This window comes from Salvelinus fontinalis, chromosome 20 (genome assembly GCF_029448725.1).
Source record: "Salvelinus fontinalis isolate EN_2023a chromosome 20, ASM2944872v1, whole genome shotgun sequence".
In the NCBI taxonomy this organism is placed as follows: domain Eukaryota; kingdom Metazoa; phylum Chordata; class Actinopteri; order Salmoniformes; family Salmonidae; genus Salvelinus; species Salvelinus fontinalis.
In genome coordinates, this window is record NC_074684.1 from 31,322,973 (window position 1) to 31,346,025 (window position 23,053).

Sequence of the window (23,053 nt, forward strand, 5' to 3'; positions counted from 1 at the left end):
TTTTGACCATTTCATTGGCAACAACCACAGTAAAGTACTTCAATTTTACCAAGAAGTCTTATTAAGTCTTATTTATAGATTTACTGCTAACGTCATATGGAATTGTTTTAAGATCACACCAAAGATAATTTAGCTATTTGATATTGAATTTTAGGGCCCCATTAGGTATCAAAAAAATGAATAAAGCAATTATTTGATGAAACATTACATTTTGTCTTACTGCTATTAGCCCATAGAAACACATTGAATACCAGATTCATACATGGAAAAACAGATAGTCCCCAAAACATTTGAAAGTTTCTGTCCTATTTCGGAGCGATACAGTATAAGAAAATACTAATAATTGTTTACCCATATTTTATAGATTTGTTTGGCACTAAACTGCTTCCATATACACTAAATGTACAAAACAAAACACACCTTCCTAATACTGAATTGCACCCAATTTTGCCCTCAGAACAGCCTCAATTCCTTGGGGCATGGACTCTACAAGGTGTCGAAAGCGCTCCACAAGAATACTGGCCCATGTTGACTCCAATGCTTGCCCACAGTTGTGTCAAGTTGGCTCAATGGTGGATCATTCTTTTTTTTTTTTTTTTCCTTTTTTACCACTTTTCTCCCCAATTTTTTCGTGGTATCCAATCGCTAGTAATTACTATCTTGTCTCATCGCTACAACTCCCGTACGGGCTCGGGAGAGACGAAGGTCGAAAGGCACGCATCCCCGAAGCACAACCCAACCAAGCCGCACTGCTTCTTAACACAGCGCGCCTCCAAACTGGAAGCCAGCCGCACCAATGTGTCGGAGGAAACACCGCGCACCTGGCCCCCTTGGTTAGCGAGCACTGCGCCCGGCCCGCCACAGGAGTCGCTGGAGCGCGATGAGACAAGGATATCCCTACCGGCCAAACACTCCCTAACCCGGACGATGCTAGCCCAATTGTGCGTCGCCCCACGGACCTCCCGGTCGCGGCCGGCTGCGACAGAGCCTGGGCGCGAACCCAGAGACTCTGGTGGCGCAGCTAGCACTGCGATGCAGTGCCCTAGACCACTGCGCCACCTGGGAGGCCCCGGTGGATCATTCTTGATACACACGGGAAACTGTTGAGCGTGAAAAACTCAGCAGCGTTGCAGTTCTTGACACACTCAAACTGGTGAGCCTGGCACCTACTACCATGCCTCATTCAAAAGGTACTTAAATATTTTGTCTTGCCCAGTCACCCTCCGAATGGAACGAATACACAATCCATGTCTCAATAGTCTCAATGCTTAAAAATCCTTCTTTAACCTGTCTCCTCCCCTTCCTCTATACTGACTGAAGTGGATTTAACAAGTGACATCAATAAGGGATCATAACATTCGCCTGGAGTCACCTGGTCAGTCTATCATGTATTAATTCATTTCTTTGTCTGGTACAGTGAATTTGGAAAGTATTCAGACCCCTTGACTTTTTCCACATTTTGTTACATTACAGCCATATTCTAAAATGGATAAAATAGTTTTTTTCCCTCAAAAATCTACACACAAAGCAAAGCAAAAACAGGTTTTTAGAAATGTTTGCAAGAAATGTTTGGAGAGTCGCTGCACAGCTATTTTCAGGTCTCTCCAGAGATGTTAGATTGGGATCAAGACTAGGATCTGGCTGGGCTATTCAAGGACATTCAGAGACTTGTCCCGAAGCCACATCTGCGATGTCATGGCTGGGTGCTTAAGGTCGTTGTCCTGTTGGAAGGTGAACCTTCAACCCAGTCTGAGGTCCTGAGCACTCTGGAGCAGGTTTTCATCAAGAATCTCTCTGCATTTTGATCTGTTCATCTTTCCCTCGATCCTGACTAGTCTCCCAGTCCCTGCCACTGAAAAACATCTCCACAGCATGATGCTGCCACCACCATGCTTAATGGTAGGGAGGGTGCCAGGTTTTCTCCAGACATGACGCTTGGCAATCAGGCCATCTTGGTTTCATCAGTCCAGAGAATCTCATTTTAGAGTGGCCTTTTATTGTCCCCAGCACAAGGTGCACCTGTGTAATGGCCATGCTGTTTAATCAGCTTCTTGATATGCCACACTTGGCAGGTGGATGGATTATCTTGGCAAAGAACAAAATGCTCACTAACAGGGATGTAAACAAATTTGTGCACAACATTTGAGAGAAATAACACTTTACATGTTGCGTTTATATTTTGTTTAGTGTAACTTCCGACATTTGGTAGGCCATTTGTTTGTCAACTAGAGTTAAATACATGCAGCTTCTCTTCTGTCATAGCCTAACTTGTTGCCCCAGAAGAATAATTACAGTAGTCCTCACCAGAATAATGTCTTACATCGATAGAATGAATGCATTAGTAATACAGGTAACACCGGTAAAGTTGTCTGTTTCGTTTAGGACCCGGGGGAAAACGCAATAACTTCAAAACAGTGGAAAGATTGGTCCTGTGCAAAATGTCCAAATTACATCAGTTTGACGGGTTTTAAGGAAATAACAAGCTTAGAGAAGGAAGAAAACAAGTCTTCAGTTGGTCATCACTATGTGGTTGAAATACTGTCTGCTTGCATAATAGTGTCAAAGATAACACATTACACACACTGTTACATCCGTCGTCGGAAGGAGACCAAGGTGCAGCGTGGTAGGCGTACATACACTGCTCAAAAAAATAAAGGGAACACTTAAACAACACAATGTAACTCCAAGTCAATCACACTTCTGTGAAATCAAACTGTCCACTTAGGAAGCAACACTGATTGACAATAAATTTCACATGCTGTTGTGCAAATGGAATAGACAAAAGGTGGAAATTATAGGCAATTAGCAAGACACCCCCAATAAAGGAGTGATTCTGCAGGTGGTGACCACAGACCACTTCTCAGTTCCTATGCTTGCTGGCTGATGTTTTGGTCACTTTTGAATGCTGGCGGTGCTCTCACTCTAGTGGTAGCATGAGACGGAGTCTACAACCCACACAAGTGGCTCAGGTAGTGCAGCTCATCCAGGATGGCACATCAATGCGAGCTGTGGCAAGAAGGTTTGCTGTGTCTGTCAGCGTAGTGTCCAGAGCATGGAGGCGCTACCAGGAGACAGGCCAGTACATCAGGAGACGTGGAGGAGGCCATAGGAGGGCAACAACCCAGCAGCAGGACCGCTACCTCCGCCTTTGTGCAAGGAGGAGCACTACCAGAGCCCTGCAAAATGACCTCCAGCAGGCCACAAATGTGCATGTGTCAGCATATGGTCTCACAAGGGCTCTGAGGATCTCATCTCGGTACCTAATGGCAGTCAGGCTACCTCTGGCGAGCACATGGAGGGCTGTGGATTGATGGATCAATCCCCGGATCAGCAGGCATCTGGACAACGTGTGTGTGTGTGTGTGTGTGTGTGTGTGTGTGTGTGTGTGTGTGTGTGTGTGTGTGTGTGTGTGTGTGTGTGTGTGTGTGTGTGTCCATTAGTTTATGAAGGTGTGTGTTAACGAATTATATTGTGCCAGCTCAGGATTAGCCTGGGGGTGTGGTGGCTGGATAGACGGAGACGAAACCCGTCTCTCTTCCGTCGAGACAGAGAGCAGAAACTAAACTGTCAAGCACCACTCCTACAAACACCAGACAGTCATCAGACATACATGATAAATATAGAGAGAGAGATGGACAGAGATAGACAGACGGACAGAGATAAAAGACCGGGAAAGGCCACATACGTAGTTAGGCCACATACGTAGTTGTATCAAAAGGCAGCCATCCACATCAGCCCCCCATCCACATCAGCCCCCCATCGACATAGATGAACACACACACACACACACACACACACACACACACACACACACACACACACACACACACACACACACACACACACACACACACACACACACACACACACACACACACACACACACACACACACACACAACACACCTGCTGCAGTCTCTTATTAAGATCGCTAAAAACTGCACAATTTAAACACTTCACCAATCCACTCTTCCCCAAACGTGTGTAAATACAGTCTATAAATTGGGCCTTCCTGTATTATACGGATGTTAAAATGTTTATTCTGTTCTACTGAAACATTTACTTTATGTTCCTATTATTATTTATTATTGTTGTTGCATTGTCCAGAAGGAACCTGCAAGTAAGCATTTCATTGGACGGTGTATACCAGGGTTCCCCCAAATTCTCTTTGCAAAAAAGACTGTAAAAACACCAGCCAATCAGCTCCAACTGATGAAAGAAATCTGTTCCACAGTGTTCCCATGCATAATAGAGAGATATATGTGATCGTATACAAATGTAAGCAAGGTTTGAAAGGACTGTTTTAGTAAAACATATCTGTTTGGGCTTCTTGCAATCAATTTTCAGTCTACAAATGATTTGTAATTCTGTTCCGGCCTCCTGACCATATGCTTAAGAAAAACACCGTCCCTCGGCTGAATCTAATTGATGATCCCTCGTTAATATACTATGTGTATCTCCTACGACTAATAAAACATGAAACTTGAGAGAAAAGCTCCCCCTAGTGTCCACATAAGGAACTGCTGACTAGGTGTAGTGTGAAAGAACTGGAGACTCACCACAGGTGTAGATGACACTGAGATATTTCCTGGTGCCAGAGTAACAGGGGTCCCCGAACTCTCGTGTGGACGCCCGGACCAAACAGCTCCGTTTCCCCTGACAACGGGCCATCAGCACTTGGAGAGCCACGCCCGACTGGCAGTCTGAGAGAGAGGTGTGTGGGGGGGGGGGGGGGGGGATTAGAGAGAATAGAGGAAGACAGCCTCTGATTCCATAGAGAATACCAGTAAGCAGGAACAGAGGAGTCTCGTAGGACACATTCTATAATAGTACACAGGGCACAGAAGGACTGCACAATCTGCAAGCCATTTGGCTCCTTACAACTGTGCATTCTCAACAGTCATTATAGCTGTGCATTCTCAACAGTCATTATAGCTGTGCATTCTCAACAGTCATTATAGCTGTGCATTCTCAACAGTCATTATAGCTGTGCATTCTCAACAGTCATTATAGCTGTGCATTCTTAACAGTCATTATAGCTGTGCATTCTCAACAGTCATTATACCTGTGCATTCTCAACAGTCATTATACCTGTGCATTCTCAACAGTCATTATAGCTGTGCATTCTCAACAGTCATTATAGCTGTGCATTCTCAACAGTCATTATAGCTGTGCATTCTCAACAGTCATTATACCTGTGCATTCTCAACAGTCATTATACCTGTGCATTCTCAACAGTCATTATAGCTGTGCATTCTCAACAGTCATTATAGCTGTGCATTCTCAACAGTCATTATACCTGTGCATTCTCAACAGTCATTATACCTGTGTATTCTCAACAGTCATTATACCTGTGCATTCTCAACAGTCATTATACCTGTGTATTCTCAACAGTCATTATAGCTGTGCATTCTCAACAGTCATTATAGCTGTGCATTCTCAACAGTCATTATACCTGTGCATTCTCAACAGTCATTATACCTGTGTATTCTCAACAGTCATTATACCTGTGCATTCTCAACAGTCATTATACCTGTGCATTCTTAACAGTCATTATACCTGTGCATTCTCAACAGTCATTATAGCTGTGCATTCTCAACAGTCATTATACCTGTGCATTCTCAACAGTCATTATACCTGTGCATTCTCAACAGTCATTATACTTTCCAAATCATTAGGCTCATTAAGTAATTTTTCACAGATAGGAATTAATAAGCCATAAATCTGTCTATAGGCCGACAGTAAAGTAAATCCTAACGTGAATAGGCAAGTATCAACGGTCCATGTCTATTCACATCATCATATACATTTATTTATATTCCTGACTCTGATATTGCTCGTTCTGCTCCTGTCTGTGTGTGTTGGTAGGTGTGTGTGTTGGTAGGTGTGTGTGCTGGTAGGTGTGTGTGTTGGTAGGTGTGTGTGTTGGTAGGTGTGTGTGTTGGTAGGTGTGTGTGTTGGTAGGTGTGTGTGTTGGTAGGTGTGTGTGTTGGTAGGTGTGTGTGTGTTGGTAGGTGTGTGTGTGTGTTGGTAGGTGTGTGTGTGCTGGTAGGTGTGTGTGTGCTGGTAGGTGTGTGTGTGTTGGTAGGTGTGTGTGTTGGTAGGTGTGTGTGTTGGTAGGTGTGTGTGTTGGTAGGTGTGTGTGTTGGTAGGTATTACTGCACTGTTGGAGCTAGAAACATAACCATTTCGCTGCACCTGCGATAACAACTGCAAAATATGTGTACGCAACCAATACAATTTGATTTGTATCAGCAGATATTGTTTTCTCTCTCTCTCTCTCTCTCTCTCTCTCTCTCTCTCTCTCTCTCTCGTACAACACTGACTGGACTCATTTTCAAGATCCCCGGGACTAGAGGACATCTCGGACAGTCCACAAAGGGTCTGTCCCCCCCATTTCCCTGTCCAGACCTATCCTGGGGCCCCTGTCCAGACCTATCCTGGGGCCCCTGTCCAGACCTATCCCAGGGATATCCTGGGGCCCCTGTCCAGACCTATCCCAGGGATATCCTGGGGCCCCTGTCCAGACCTATCCCAGGGACATCCTGGGGCCCCTGTCCAGACCTATCCCGCGTGGGCCCCCCATTGTGAAAAGGGACACCCGAGCTCATGTAGGGGGTGAGAGGGAAGAGGGGGACACACAAACACCTGTCAGAGTGATAGATGGGGTGCTCATACATCATCACTAAGCGCCTGCCAGCCCCCGACCCTTACCACCACTCTTCTCATCCTGGACAGATGATGCTCCACCCTTTTCTTTTCCTTTCTTCTCCAAGGAGGATAGACAGGAGGCTGTTTTCTTCTCTTCTCCAGGGAGGATAGACAGAAGGCTGTTTTCTTCTCTTCTCCAGGGAGGATAGACAGAAGGCTGTTTTCTTCTCTTCTCCAGGGAGGATAGACAGGCTGCTTTCCTCTCATCTCTTCTGTTCTCTAGGGAGGATAGACACTGGCTTAGTCACTGGCTTACTGGTGCTCTTCCATGCCGTCCCTGGGAGGGGTACGTAACTTGACTGGGTTGAGTCATTGATGTGATCTTCCTGTCTGGGTTGGCGCCCCCCCTGGGTTGTGCCGTGACGGAGATCTTAGTGGGCTATACTCAGCCTTGTCTCAGGATGGTAAGTTGGTGGTTGAAGATATCCCTCTAGTGGTGTGGGGGCTGTGCTTTGGCAAGTGGGTGGGGTTATATCCTGCCTGTTTGGCCCTGTCCGGGGGTATCGTCGGATGGGGCCACAGTGTCTCCCGACCACTCCTGTCTCAGCCTCCAGTATTTATGCTGCAGTAGTTTATGTGTCGGGGGGCTAGGGCCAGTCTGTTATATCTGGAATATTTCTCCTGTCTTATCCAGTGTCCTGTGTGAATTTAAGTATACTCTCTCTAACTCTCTTCTCTCTTTCTTTCTTTCTTTCTTTCTTTCCCTTGTTCTTTCTTTCTTTCTTTCTCTCTCTCTCTCTCTCCCGGAGGACATGAGCCCTAGGACCATGCCTCAGGACTATCTGGCCTGATGACTTCTTGCTGTCCCCAGTCCACCTGGCCGTGCTGCTGCTCCAGTTTCAACTGTTCTGCCTGCGGCTATGGAATCCTGACCTGTTCACCGGATGTGCTACCTGTCCCAGACCTGCTGTTTTCAACTCTCTAGAGACAGCAGGAGCGGTAGAGATACTCTGAATGACCGGCTATGAAAAGCCAACTGACATTTACTCCTGAGGTGCTGACCTGTTGCACCCTTGACAACCACTGTGATTATTATTATTTGACCCTGCTGGTCACCTATGAACATTTGAACATCTTGGCCATGTTCTGTTATAATCTCCACCCGGCACAGCCAGAAGAGGACTGGCCACCCCTCACAGCCTGGTTCCCCTCTAGGTTTCTTTCTAGGTTTTGGCCTTTCTAGTCACTGTGCTTCTACACTGTACTGCTTGCTGTTTGGGTTTTTAGGCTGACCATCATTGTAAATAACAATTTGTTCTTAACTGGCTTGCCTAGTTAAATAAAAGGTCAAAAAATAGACAGGTGATTCAGGAGATGCTGTCTGATGTACTAACATGTTGTGTGTCCACATTGATTGAAATGTCCTTTAAATACAGCAGCTGTGTGGGACTATATATATTACTGATGTGCTTTTAATGTTTGAACCACAGCATCCAGTTTGAACCACAGAATCCAGTTTGAACCACAGAATCCAGTTTGAACCACAGAATCCAGTTTGAACCACAGAATCCAGTTTGAACCACAGAACCCAGTTTGAACCACAGAACCCAGTTTGAACCACAGAACCCAGTTTGAACCACAGAATCCAGTTTGAACCACAGAATCCAGTTTGAACCACAGAGCCCAGTTTGAACCACAGAATCCAGTTTGAACCACAGAATCCCAGAAGGACTGCTGTAGTAGTAAAGGAGTCCTGGGCCCATTATCACAAAGTAAGAGTGCTGATCTCGGATCAGGCCCCCCTGTCCATGAATAGTATTCATTATGATCGAAAAGGTCAAACTGATCCTAGGTCAGCACTCCTACTCTGAGATGCATTAAGGAATTCGGGCCCAGGGCTGCGTTTTCAAGGTCTAATAGTTTTGCATTGCCAGATGGATAGGGTTTGTAATTTCGGGACAATTCCATACATGGAAACTCCATTGGTTTCACTGTGCCAGGCTAGCCCAATGAAATACATCTATAAGAATTTGAAAGAAAACAAAATGGACTATTTGAACCCAAGTCGGGTCGGGACACCAACAAAGACTCTGGAAATGTTGTTGTTAACCCCTGGTTCTGGAGGACGCCCTTTAGGAGGACATGGAACATTAAACCTTACAACAGACCAAGTAGGAGAGAGAGGGGAGTTCCATATGAAAACAGACCCTACTGGACTCTCTCACAGTGTGTCAACAGACTCAGGAAGAATGATGATAGGGGTCACAGGTCAAATAGCCCAACTCAGGAACTAAAGAGCAACACTGACACCAGTTGAATCCTTTCGAGATGCATTGTTTCTTCCTCATTTCTTTGGAGATAATCACTGATCTGCCGTGACAGGATTGGAGGACTTGATCATTTAAATAATAATATGGGCATTTAGTAGACACTTCAACACAAAGCAATTTACAGAACTAGCAACATTAACTGACACATACCAGATATAATCAGTCTGCAGGAATCAAACCCACAACAGTCCCGTACTGGAACCCAGTGATCCATTAGAAAGTCAAGTGAAGGAGTAAGTCAGGGTGAAAGAGTGAAGGTACCAAAATGGAGGAACACTCTCATGGATGACTATATCATTCTAGGTGGGTAGTGAACTTTACTATTCAGAAACAGCAGTCAGGAAACCCCAGCAGAATGCCATCCCAACATCCGTGTCAATCCCGGAGAGGCTGTTCCTGGAACGCTCCCAGCCGGATCGGACACGCTGTAATTTCCCACCAGGATGTGTCGGCCTGACAGGTTGTGGAAACGTTGTGGGAACGTCGTAACCGGAACTGAGTAACGCTGTCACACCGCAACAGGTCGCAGCTTTCTCATTGGAACCTCACGGCCGCACACAAACAACCATGCACGTACACACACACACACACACACACACACACACACACACACACACACACACACACACACACACACACACACACACACACACACACACACACCCTTTTCTAACTCTCTCTGAACAAAATGAGTTATATGACTCGCCAGTGTGGCATTGCAGTTGAATCGCTCAGTGTGTTTGAAAGAAAACAACTACTATTTGAACTCGGGTCTGTTAAAAAATCATTTCAAAAGGGACCACAACACACTTTGATCCGTTCAGTTTGTTGGTACCACAACAACATGGCCTCTTCTGTCAGGCTGCGTAATCCTCTTCTGTATCCATTGATACAGCATCCATACACTGTGTGATATTCTTCTCAGTACACAGATACAGCATCCATACACTGTGTGATATTCTTCTCAGTACACAGATATAGAATCTATAGACTGTGTGATATTCTTCTCAGTACACAGATACAGCATCCATACACTGTGTGATATTCTTCTCAGTACACAGATACAGCATCCATACACTGTGTGATATTCTTCTCAGTACACAGATATAGAATCTATAGACTGTGTGATATTCTTCTCAGTAGCACAGATATAGAATCTATAGACTGGGTGTGATATTCTTCTCAGTAGCACAGATATAGAATCTATAGACTGGGTGTGATATTCATCTCAGTAGCACAGATATAGAATCTATAGACTGGGTGTGATATTCTTCTCAGTAGCACAGATATAGAATCTATAGACTGGGTGTGATATTCATCTCAGTAGCACAGATATAGAATCTATAGACTGGGTGTGATATTCTTCTCAGTAGCACAGATATAGAATCTATAGACTGGGTGTGACATTCATCTCAGTAGCACATGACTGTAATAGTATGATGTTTGAGTGTATGCCATAACTCCTCTAACACAGAGGAGTTAGCGATAGATCATACGCACACAGTGACATGTGTGTGTGTGTGTGTGTGTGTGTGTGTGTGTGTGTGTGTGTGTGTGTGTGTGTGTGTGTGTGTGTGTGTGTGTGTGTGTGTGTGTGTGTGTGTGTGTGTGTGTGTGTGTGTGTGTGTGTGTGTGTGTGTCTTGGCCTGGGTCCAGGACAAGGCCTAATACTCAGTCCAAATAGACCTGTCTTATGCTCAGTGGGCAAAACCGGTTGCAATAACATCAGACTGACGTCCTGGTCAGGTTGTAGTCTGAATGTAAAAGGACGTTTTTTAGACTGTTTTAGCATCCAGAATAAGACGCCTTTACCTGGTTGTATCAGTCACTTCAACAAGACAACAATCACGATATGACGTCTTTCCAGGCATCGGGATTTCTTCATGGAGAACTCTGTTCAATAGGTCTTTATTTTCCCTGAAGGGCTAAAAGACGACTTTAAATGGTTGTAATCTGACATTGTATATCAGAAAAATGATGTCCCTTGACAACTTTTGCCCGCTGGGTAACTGTGGAGAAGAATGAGTTCAGTGTAAGGTTGTGTTCGTTGCCACGGCAGCCACCCTGGTTGTGTTGTTGTTTGTGTGTGTGGTCCTGTCAGGGGAAATGCCAAGTTCACCCGCTCTGGAATGCAGCAGACAGGGCTATGCCAGCAGGTGTGTGTTTGTGTGTGCACAATAATAGTAAATTAAAAGGATTTTGACCAACTAGGTCAAATGCTATTTCTAGGGGGTTTAGGGTTAAGGTTAAAATTAGTGTTAGTGTTAGAATTACGTTAAGCGTTAGGCACTAGGGTAAGGTTTTCGTGTTAAGGTTAGGGTAACAGTAATGGTACGGGTTAGGGGTTAGGGAAAATAGACTTTTAAATGGGACTGAATTGTGTGTTACCACAATGTTAGTTATACAAGACTGTGTGTGTGTGTGTGTGTGTTTGTGTATAGTATGTGTATGTTTATGCACATGTTTTCCCCCCAGAGGGATTGTATCAGTCAGTCAGTGTCATGCTGAAACCCTTCCCCCTGGAACAAGAAAGGCCAGTGACAGACAGGCCACTATTAGCCTGCAGTGGATGTGGGCACTGGCGCATTTGGTGACTGTTAGTTCTCAAAGATGATCTTATTTAAAACTATATAGATCCATTAACTTTTCTACATAATGTATATCTAGTTTTAGTAGTTTACACTGAAAATGTTTTACCATTCAGATTCATTTGTTTCATATATACCAGTACTCCTTGTACATAGCCTGTATATAGCCTCGTTGTTGCTATTGTGATACTATTTATTTATCTATTTGCAAATATTCTTACTTTTTAACTGCGTTGTTGGGGATCGTAAGTAAGCATTTCACGGTAAAGTCTACACTTGATATATTCGGTGCATGTGACAAATACAATTTTGGCTAGATTTTCTATGATTTGTGTATAGCCTATATAAAAAATATTTTTTTTTTTTCAGTGGTGGCCATGATATAGCAGCAGTGGCGCACCACCAATAAATACTCAGTAAGAAACCAATAAATACTCAGTAAGAAACCAATAAATACTCAATAAGAAACCAATAAATACTCAATAAGGAACCAATAAATACTCAGTGAGAAACCAATAAATACTCAGTAAGAAACCAATAAATAATCAATAAGAAACCAATAAATACTCAATAAGAAACCAATAAATACTCAATAAGAAACCAATAAATACTCAGTAAGAAACCAATAAAAAATCAATAAGAAACCAATAAATACTCAATAAAAAAACAATAAATACTCAATGAGAAACCAATAGTCAATAAGAAATCAATAAATACTCAATAAGAAACCAATAAATACTCAGTAAGAAACCAATAAATACTCAATAAGAAACCAATAAATACTCAGTAAGAAACCAATAAATACTCAGTAAGAAACCAATAAATACTCAGTAAGAAACCAATAAATACTCAATAAGAAACCAATAAATACTCAATAAGGAACGAATAAATACTCAGTGAGAAACCAATAAATACTCAGTAAGAAACCAATAAATAATCAATAAGAAACCAATAAATACTCAATAAGAAACCAATAAATACTCAGTAAGAAACCAATAAATAATCAATAAGAAACCAATAAATACTGAATAAGAAACCAATAAATACTCAATAAGAAACCAATACATATATTTCATTACATTTTTCAAATGATCTTTACCAAAATGTTTGTATATTGTCCCATACACCCTTTTTTAATGTATTTTATTTTATTTTGGCGACCCCATTGCAGTTCCTCTTAAACCCACTAGCATTGCGATGCTATGCTATCATCAGTATCCAATGCCAGAGAGTGTGGGCGGACCTGAATGATGTCACACGTCTAAGACATGTGTGTTGTTTTTGGCCGCTCTAAGTTCACACAGGGTGAAAGGAGCGAAACACACACGTGAACACTGTGTCCTGAAACTAGGTACAATAACACACACCTTGCCTTGGAATGATCCAAAACACACACCCACACCTTTCCTGGAACCTCCCAGACAATGGGTGGACATGCTTACCGGGAGCTGAAGCACCCGTCTCCTCTTCCACTATGAGTCATACTTGAATACCATTGAACTTCACATTTTACACACAAACACACACCCACCTGTTGCAGCATATACACTACACCAAGAAGAAGTACTAAAACCAGGGTTATAAAACAGGGTATATTACTGAAACCTTTCAAAGGGAGGGTATATTACTGTTAACTTTCAAAGGGAGGGTATATTACTGGAAACTTTCAAAGGGAGGGTATATCACTGAAACCTTTCAAAGGGAGGGTATATCACTGGAAACTTTCAAATGGAGGGTATATTACTGGAAACTTTCAAAGGGAGGGTATATCACTGGAAACTTTCAAATGGAGGGTATATTACTGGAAACTTTCAAAGGGAGGGGATATCACTGGAAACTTTCAAATGGAGGGTATATTACTGGAAACTTTCAAAGGGAGGGTATATCACTGGAAACTTTCAAATGGAGGGTATATTACTGGAAACTTTCAAAGGGAGGGGATATCACTGGAAACTTTCAAATGGAGGGTATATTACTGGTAACTATCAAAGGGAGGGTATATCACTGAAACCTTTCAAAGGGAGGGTTATTCACTGGAAACTTTCAAGGGGAGGGTATATCACTGGAAACTTTCAAATGGAGGGTATAGGACTGGTTATTTTCAAAGGGAGGGTATGTCATTGAAACCTTACAAAGGGAGGGTATATCACTGGAAACTTTCAAATGGAGGGTATAGGACTGGTTATTTTCAAAGGGAGGGTATGTCATTGAAACCTTTCAAATGGAGGGTATATCACTGGAACCTTTCAAATGGAGGGTATAGGACTGGAAAATTTCAAAGGGGGATATAGGACTGGAAAATTTCAAAGGGAGGATATAGGACTGGAACATTTCAAAGGGAGGATATAGGACTGGAACATTTCAAAGGGGGATATAGGACTGGAACATTTCAAAGGGAGGATATAGGACTGGAACATTTCAAAGGGAGGATATAGGACTGGAACATTTCAAAGGGGGATATAGGACTGGAACATTTCAAAGGGGGGATATAGAACTGGAACATTTCAAAGGGAGGATATAGGACTGGAACATTTCAAAGGGAGGATATAGGACTGGAACATTTCAAAGGGAGGATATAGAACTGGAAACTTTCAAAGGGAGGATATTTTAATTGGAACTTTCAAAGGGAGGGTTATTCACTGGTAACTTTCAAAGGGAGGGTCAATCACTGGTAACTTTCAAAGGGAGGGTATATCACTGGAAACTTTCAAAGGGAGGGTATATTACTGGAAACTTTCAAAGGGAGGGTATTTTAATGGGAACTTTCAAAGGGAGGGTGTATTACTGAAAACGTTCAAAGTTTACCAGTAAACTACCAAAATGTTGTTAACTTTCAAGGATTTTATATAATGTTTGGGTCCTTCACATTATCATATGTGTTTAATAATCTCTGGCCCTCTGTGTGGACTTATCACATGTAAAATATATAAAATAAACAAATACTCTGATTTTAAAATAAAAAATAGAATGACATAGCTGTAAAGCATTATTCTAAGTATAAACCATCAACTCAGTGAATACTCGTGGTGTTTAATATGAAGGTTTCAGCATGAAATGTCCTGTATATGTTTAACACACTTTTATTTGACTATGTCAATATGTCTTTGTTGAAAATGTTTTGTCGCCAAACTGGTGGTAGTTGTGAAAAAAGTTAGTAGTTGGAAGAGTTGCAGAATGAATTAAAATAATGCCATTGTTGATTAGATCCCGAGTGGTGCAGTGGTCTAAGGCACTGCATCTCAGTGCTAGAGTTGTCAGTACAGACACCCTGGTTCAAATCCAGGCTACACCACAACTGGTTGTGATTGGGAGTCCCATAGGGTGGCCCAGTGTCTTCTGGGTTTGGCCGGTGTAGGCCGCCATTGTAAATAAAAATCTGCTCTTAATGGACTTGCCTTGTTAAATATTTTTAATTGGATGTTTAAAAATAAGAATGAATTAGTCTATTTTCTCTTGAACCATATGGTCAATCCACTAGAAACGAATGGACAATATGGACACAGATATAACAAAGATGACTATATAAGAATAATATATAGTTTTTAAGTTATCAAGTATAAATTACCAAAAGTTACCATAGATTACCTATTATTAAATATTCTGGTAATTTTGATAAATTAGAACATAGAGTTCCAGTCAAAAGTTAGGACAAACCTACTCATTCCTGGGTTTTTCTTAATTTGACAATATTCTACATTGTAGATGTATGAAATAACACATATGGAATCATGTAGTAACCAAAAAAAGTGTTAAACAAATCAAAATATATTTTATATTTGAGATTCTTCAAAGTAGCCACCCTTCACCTTGATGACAGCTTTGCCCACTCTTGGCATTCTCTCAACCAGCTTCACAAGGTAGTCACCTGGTATTCATTTCAATTAACAGGAGTGTCTTGTTAAAAGTACATTTGTGGAATTGATTTCCTTCTTAATGTGTTTGAGCCAATCAATTGTGCTGTGACAAGGTAGGGGTGGTATACAGAAGATAGCCCTATTTGGTAAAAGACGAAGTCCGTATTTAGGCAAGAACAGCTCAAATGAGCAAAGAGAAATGACAGTCCATCATTACTTAAAGACATGAAGGTCAGTCAATCCAGAAAATATCAAGAACTTTGAAAGTTTCTTCAAGTGACGTCGGAAAAACCATCAAGCGCTATAATGAAATTGACTCTCATGTGGACCGCCACAGGTGTAAAGGTTGTCGTAGTCGTTCTCCTCCTCAGACGAGGAGGAGCATGGATCGGACCAAGATGCGGATTGGTAAGTATTCATGATTTAATGGCAAACCAACAAACACTACAAATTAACAAAACAACAAACGTGACTAACCTGCAACAGTCCTGTGTGGCCCAAACACTGACACAGGAACAAACACCCACAAAACACCAGTGAAACCCTGGCTGCCTTAGTATGACTCTCAATCAGAGACAAACGATACACACCTGTCTCTGATTGAGAATCATACCAGGCCGAACACAAAAACCCAACATAGAAATAGAAAACATAGACTGCCCACCCAAAACTCACGCCCTGACCAATAAACACATACAAAACAAGAGAAAACAGGTCAGGAACGTGACATAACCCCCCCCCCTTAAGGTGCGAACTCCGGGCGCACCAGCACAAAGTCTAGGGGAGGGTCTGGGTGGGCATCTGACCACGGTGGTGGCTCAGGCTCTGGGCGAGGTCCCCACCCCACCATAGTCACTCCCCGCTTCCATATCCCCCTCCCAATGACCACCCTCCAACTAAACCCACCTAAATGAAGGGGCAGCATCGGGATAAGGGGCAGCACCGGGATAAGGGGCAGCAGCTCCGGAATAAGGGGCAGCAGCTCCGGGCTGAGGAACTCTGGCAGGTCCTGGCTGAGGGACTCTGGCAGGTCCTGGCTGAGGGACTCTGGCAGGTCCTGGCTGAGGGACTCTGGCAGGTCCTGGCTGAGGGACTCCGGCAGGTCATGGCTGAGGGACTCCGGCAGGTCATGGCTGAGGGACTCCGGCAGGTCATGGCTGAGGGACTCCGGCAGGTCATGGCTGAGGGACTCCGGCAGGTCATGGCTGAGGGACTCCGGCAGTTCCTGGCTGAGGGACTCCGGCAGGTCCTGGCTGAGGGACTCCGGCAGGTCCTGGCTGAGGGACTCCGGCAGGTCCTGGCTGAGGGACTCCGGCAGGTCCTGGCTGGACGGCTCTGGCAGGTCCCGGCTGGACGGCTCTGGCAGGTCCCGGCTGGACGGCTCTGGCTGGTCCCGGCTGGACGGCTCTGGCTGGTCCCGGCTGGACGGCTCTGGCTGGTCCCGGCTGGACGGCTCTGGCGGGTCCTGGCTGGACGGCTCTGGCTGGACGGCTCTGGCTGGTCCTGGCTGGACGGCTCTGAAGGCTCGGGACAGACGGGCAGCGCTGGGCAGGCAGACAGTTCAGACCACGCTGGGAAGGCAGACAGTTCGGGCAGCGCTGAGCAGGCAAGCAGCGCAGGCGGCGTTGGGCAGACGGCCGACTCTGACCTGCTGAGGCGCACAGTAGGCCTGGTGCGTGGTGCCGGAACTGGAGGCACTGGGCTGGAGACATGCACCACAGGGAGAGTGCGTGGAGGAGGAGCAGGGCTCTGGAAACGCACTGGAAGCCTGGTGCGTGGAGTAGGCACTGGTGGTACTGAGCTGGGGTGGGAAGGTGGCGCCGGATATACCGGACCGTGAAGGAGGACACGCGCTCTTGAGCACCAAGCCTCCCCAACCTTACCAGGTTGAATGGTCCCCGTAGCCCTGCCAGTGCGGCGAGGTGGAATAACCCGCACTGGGCTATGCAGGCGAACCGGGGACACCACCTGTAAGGCTGGTGCCATGTACGCCGGCCCGAGGAGACGTACTGGAGGCCAGATACGTTGGGCCGGCTTCATGACATCCGGCTCGATGCCCAACCTAGCCCTCCCAGTGCGGCAAGATGGAATAGCCCGCACTGGGCTAAGCACGCGTACTGGGGACACCGTGCGCTTTACCGCATAACACGGTGTCTGACCAGTACGACGCCCTCTCACTCCACGGTAAGCCCGGGGAGTTGGCTCAGGTAACCAACCCGGCTTCGCCACACTCCCCTTTAGCCCCCCCCCCCCCCCAAGAAATTTTTGGGTGAGCCTCTCGGGCTTCCAGCCTCTCTTACGTGCTGCCTCCTCATACCAGCGCTCCTGGGCTGTGGCTGCCTCCTTCTCCTCCCGAGAGCGGCGATTCTCTCCCACCTTAGCCCAGGGTCCTTCTCCGTTGAATATTTGCTCCCATGTCCATTCCTCTTCTCTCCATTGCTTTTGTTCTTGCCGTCCTTCTCCAATCCGCTTGGTCCTGGTTTGGTGGGTGTTTCTGTAAAGGTTGTCGTAGTCGTTCTCCTACTCAGACGAGGAGGAGCATGGATCGGACCAAGATGCGGATTGGTAAGTATTCATGATTTAATGGCAAACCAACAAACACTACAAATTAACAAAACAACAATCGTGACTAACCTGCAACAGTCCTGTGTGGCCCAAACGCTGACACAGGAACAAACACCCACAAAACACCAGTGAAACCCTGGCTGCCTTAGTATGACTCTCAATCAGAGACAAACGATACACACCTGTCTCTGATTGAGAATCATACCAGGCCGAACACAAAAACCCAACATAGAAATAGAAAACATAGACTGCCCACCCAAAACTCACGCCCTGACCAATAAACACATACAAAACAAGAGAAAACAGGTCAGGAACGTGACAACAGGAAAGGAAGACCCAGAGTTTCCTCTGCTGCAGAGGATAAGTTCATTAGAGTTACCAGCCTCAGAAATTGTAGTCCAAATAAATGCTTCACAGAGTTCAACTAACAGACACGTCTCAACATCAACTGTGAACAGAGACTGCGTGAATCAGGCCTTCATGGTCGAATGCTGCAAGGAAACCACTACTAAAGGACAACAATAAGAAGAAGACACTTGCTTGAGCAAAGAAACATGAGCAATGGACATTTGATCGGTGGAAATCTTTCCTTTGGTCTGATGAGTTCAAATTTTAGATTTTTGGTTCCAACCGCCGTGTCTTTGTGACATGCAGAGTAGGTGAACGGATGATCTCTGCATGTGTGGTTCCCTCCATGAAGCATGGAGGAGGAGGTGTGATGGTGTGGGGGTGCTTTGCTGGTGACACTGTCAGTGATTTATTTAGAAATCAAGGCACACTTAACCAGCATGGCTACCACAGCATTCTGCAGTGATACACCATCCCATCTGGTTTGCGCTATCATTTGTTTTTCAACAGGACAATGACCCAACACACACCTTCAGGCTGTGTAAGGGATATTTGACCAGGAAAGAGAGTGATGGAATGCTGCATCAGATGACCTAGCCTCCACAATCACCTGACCTCAACCCAATTGAGATGGTTTGGGATGAGTTGGACCACAGAGTGAAGGAAGGAAAAGCAGCCAACAAGTGCTCAGCATATGTGGGAAATCCTTCAAGACTGTTGGAAAAGCATACCAGGTGAAGCTGATTGAGAGAATGCCAAGAGTGTGCAAAGCTGTCATCAAGGCAAAGGGTGGCAACTTTGAAGAATCTCAAATATAAAATACATATTGATTTGTTTAACACTTTTTTGGTTACTACATTATTCCATACGTGTTATGCATATTTTTGATGTCTTCACTATTATTCTACAATGTAGAAAATAGTCAAAATAAAGAAAAACCCTTGAATAAGTTGGTCTGTCCAAATGTTTGACTGGTAGTGTAATTTAACAATATTAGGCTGAGTTAATAAAACAGTAAAACCTATGCGCATTTGTTTTTAGTGATACAATCTTTATCAAACAAAAACATACATATGTATTAACAAAAGCCGACATACTGTGTCTAAAACAGAAACATTCATATCTTTAAAAAACAACAGAGCACATATCTAAAAACAGGTTATTTCAGTCGTTCACACGCACCTCTGTGTAAACTGGTAGATTATCAGAGGCTATAAAAACACCCCTGTGGCGCCTAAACGTGCGTGTATATGTCACTGCTGCACAATGTTCCTCCCGTGTCATTTCCTGACATTGAAGTGCCTGGTCACCTCAGAGGCCTCTGACTCGGGCTGTTGTCATGAAGACATCCAGAGAAGGGTCAAACACACGTATTGTTCCAGAACACATAACATGGGATTCGTCAGCCTACTTCACAAATCAAGACAGCAGTACAGTGCACACTCTAAGTCACAGACTCAATAACATGACGCTCAATGGTTGTAACAGTGTGTTTGTAGGACTACACTAACAAACAATGTTGGGGTCACTTCATTTTTTAAATTCAGTCAAACATTGAATTTTTTGGGGGGAAAATGTATGCGTTTGTACTGTGCTGATATCAGATGAGCAGTCTTCTTCAGGCTACACGACCAGAGCCATACTTCTTAGGTGGGTTTCTGATCAGGAAAGATCCACAACTATTCTGAGAACAAAATCCTTAAAGACCAACTTAGAAAAGTCAGACCTGGGCACAAACAAACAGTGTCCCCAGACACCTTGGTCCTGGTATTACACAGGAGGGGAAAGCATCATTAACACTGTTAGTCTGGCCTGTCACTCAATAAAACCTCACTTCACTTTCTCTGTACGGTGACATGGTGCCACATGTAAGGGAAGACGACCGGGGGAATCAAGTAGGGGACATTTTGTGGGGCAGTGGGACATGGTGAGAGAGAGTCAATGATTGGGACAGTTTATTGAAATACACAGCACAGGGAAAATATGAGAAAGAAGGGGACTGGGAGGAGATTTGCTCTGTGCCTAAGGTAGTGTAAACCCTCCTTAGAACTAGCCTTGTACTACCATCCAGATCAGGCAAGCTTAAATACATGTGTTTAGCTGATTCAGTGTAGTGAAATATATGTATGTGAGCTCGCAGATCTGGATGGTAGTTTGAGGCTACCGTACAGCGAGAGCATTGTCGAAGAGAAGTTTAAAAATGAATTATGATGATCTGTGCTCTTTTGCATTATGAAAATGTCACGCTGAGTGTTCGAGGCTGTAAAGAGATCTTTAGAGAATGATGTTTTGTGTACTAAGTCTGACATCTCCCCATTATACCATGATAGTCTTGTGTCTTTCTGTAGTAAAAGCGTATAGGACAGCCCCTCAACTACCTCAACAGTAGGAAATGGCATCGTTGCTGTGGGGAAAAGACCTGACTCTGTTTTAACTCACAAACTGTCCTATATTCCTTGTCCACCTGCCAGTGGTGATTATTTGTCACATGCGTGGAATACAACAGGTGTAGAGCTTACAGTGTAATGCTTACTTATAAGCCCTTAACCAACAATGCAGTTTAGAAAAAAAACTTTAAAAAAAGAAAGAAAGAAAAGTAGCAGTAAAATAACAATAGAGTCAATGTGCCGGTTAGTTGAGGTAATATGTACATTGTTATTAAAGTGACTATGCATAGATAATAAAAGAGAGTAGCAGCAGCGTAAAAGAGGGGGGGGGGGGGGGAACGCAAATAGTCTAAGTAGCCATTTGATTAGCTGTTTAGGAGTCTTATGGCTTGGGGGTAGAACCTCTTGGACCTAGACTTGGCACTCCGGTACCGCTTGCTACGGTACCGGAGCACCGGTATCTGCTACGGCAAGCGGTAGCAGAGAGAACAGTCTATGACTAGAGTGGCTGGAGTCTTTGACAATTTTTATGACCTTCCTCTGACACCGCCTGGTATAGAGGTCCTGGATGGCAGGAAGCTTGGCCCTAGTGATGTACTGGGCCGATCGCACTACCCTCTGTAGTGCCTTGCGGTCGGAGGCCGAGCAGTTGCCATACCAGGCAGTGATACAACCAGTCAGGATGCTCTTGATGCTGCAGCTGTACAATCTTTTGAGGATCTGAGGACCCATGTCAAATATTTTCAGTCTCCTGAGGGGGAATAGATTTTGCGTGCCCTCTTTCTAAGTTGGTCTTAAAATAGCCCCATGGGCCTTGATCAAAAGTAATGGACTCTATAGGGCTTAGGGTGTCACTTGGGATGCAGCCACTGACTGACTGACTGGCTGCTCATATCACATGAAGGACACACACACTGTCGATATCTGACTGTGACACCTGATTCAGCCTCCTGGCCCTATCCTGACACCCCTGTCACACACACACACACACACACACACACACACACACACACACACACACACACACACACACACACACACACACACACACACACACACACACACACACACACACACACACACACACACACACACTTGGGGGCATGTCCCCAGTGCATTGTTTGAATCGTGAATTGTGCCAATGACATTTGACCCACTCACCCACACCCACATGCCTCTATACTTTTCAAAGGAGACAAATTATCAGGACATAGGGCGGCGCACAATTGGCCCAGCGTCATCCAGGTTTGGCCAGTGACTTACCTAGTTAAATAAAGGTTAAATAAAAAATAGAAAAATGTTTTCAAACGTTAGCAACGGAAAACTAAAATGAGAGTTTCTTATTAGTCCCCCCTGCTTCAGTCTGTTTCCTTTGGTTTGGTGCCTGATAGACGACTCCACGGAATGACTGTTGGCCATACCAACAGAGTAGCTGTAGTTGGAGTGACACCTACCTATCCTAAAGGGGAGTGGTAGCCTAGCGGTTAGCGTGTTAGGTCAGAAACCAAAAGATTGCTGGTTTGAATACCAGAGCAGACAAGGTGAAAACACATTTCACTGCACCAATCTACCTACATGTACAGTACATTAACTCATTTACCTGGACTAACTGGTGCCCCCGCACATTGACTCTGTACAGGTACCCCCTGTATATAGCCTCCACATTGACTCTGTACCGGTGCCCCCTGTATATAGCCTCCACACTGACTCTGTACAGGTACCCCCTGTATATAGCCTCCACATTGACTCTGTACAGGTACCCCCTGTATATAGCCTCCACATTGACTCTGTACTGGTACCCTCGGTATATAGCCTCGTTATTTTACTGCTGCTTTTTAATTATTTTTCTTAAAACTGCTTGGTTAAGGACTTGTAAGTAAGCATTTCACAATTCACATTAATACCTGTTGTATTCGACACATGTGACAAATACAATTTGATTTGGTCTGTTTTTATTTGATTAGATCCAAGAATACAGCCATTAAAATTCCCTTCAACAACATTGCTGCCTGTGAGATATCTCGATACAGCCTCTACAACAAACACGCACACACACACATTTGTTAAAAACAAATTACTATCTAGTCTTCTGACTTTCTTTAGGAATGTTCTATTTTTTTAAAAAACACAGTATTTTTCAGTCCAGTTAGTACATACTTAGCAACACGCATAACCACCAAACCAGACAGGCAAATTCAGGGCAGCTAAAACAACCCAAGCCAAGAACAAATCGCCTTAAATCTACAGTTTTATATAGAGCCATAGCTGAATGGAACTTTACCAACCCATATTTCTCAGGCAAAAAGTCAATCCACCTTCAAGAAAAGAATA

General features: G+C 44.2%; 1 protein-coding gene across 1 annotated transcript in view; it reads right to left on the reverse strand.

Annotated features, from left to right (window-relative positions):
- Positions 1 to 23,053, reverse strand: part of LOC129817719 (protein eva-1 homolog A-like) — a 191,675-nt gene that overhangs the window by 92,561 nt on the left and 76,061 nt on the right. Inside the window, exon 5 of the mRNA XM_055873218.1 lies at positions 4,559 to 4,702. Within this exon, the coding sequence (XP_055729193.1) occupies positions 4,559 to 4,702 (144 nt within the window). The remainder of the gene's footprint in view (positions 1 to 4,558; positions 4,703 to 23,053) is intronic.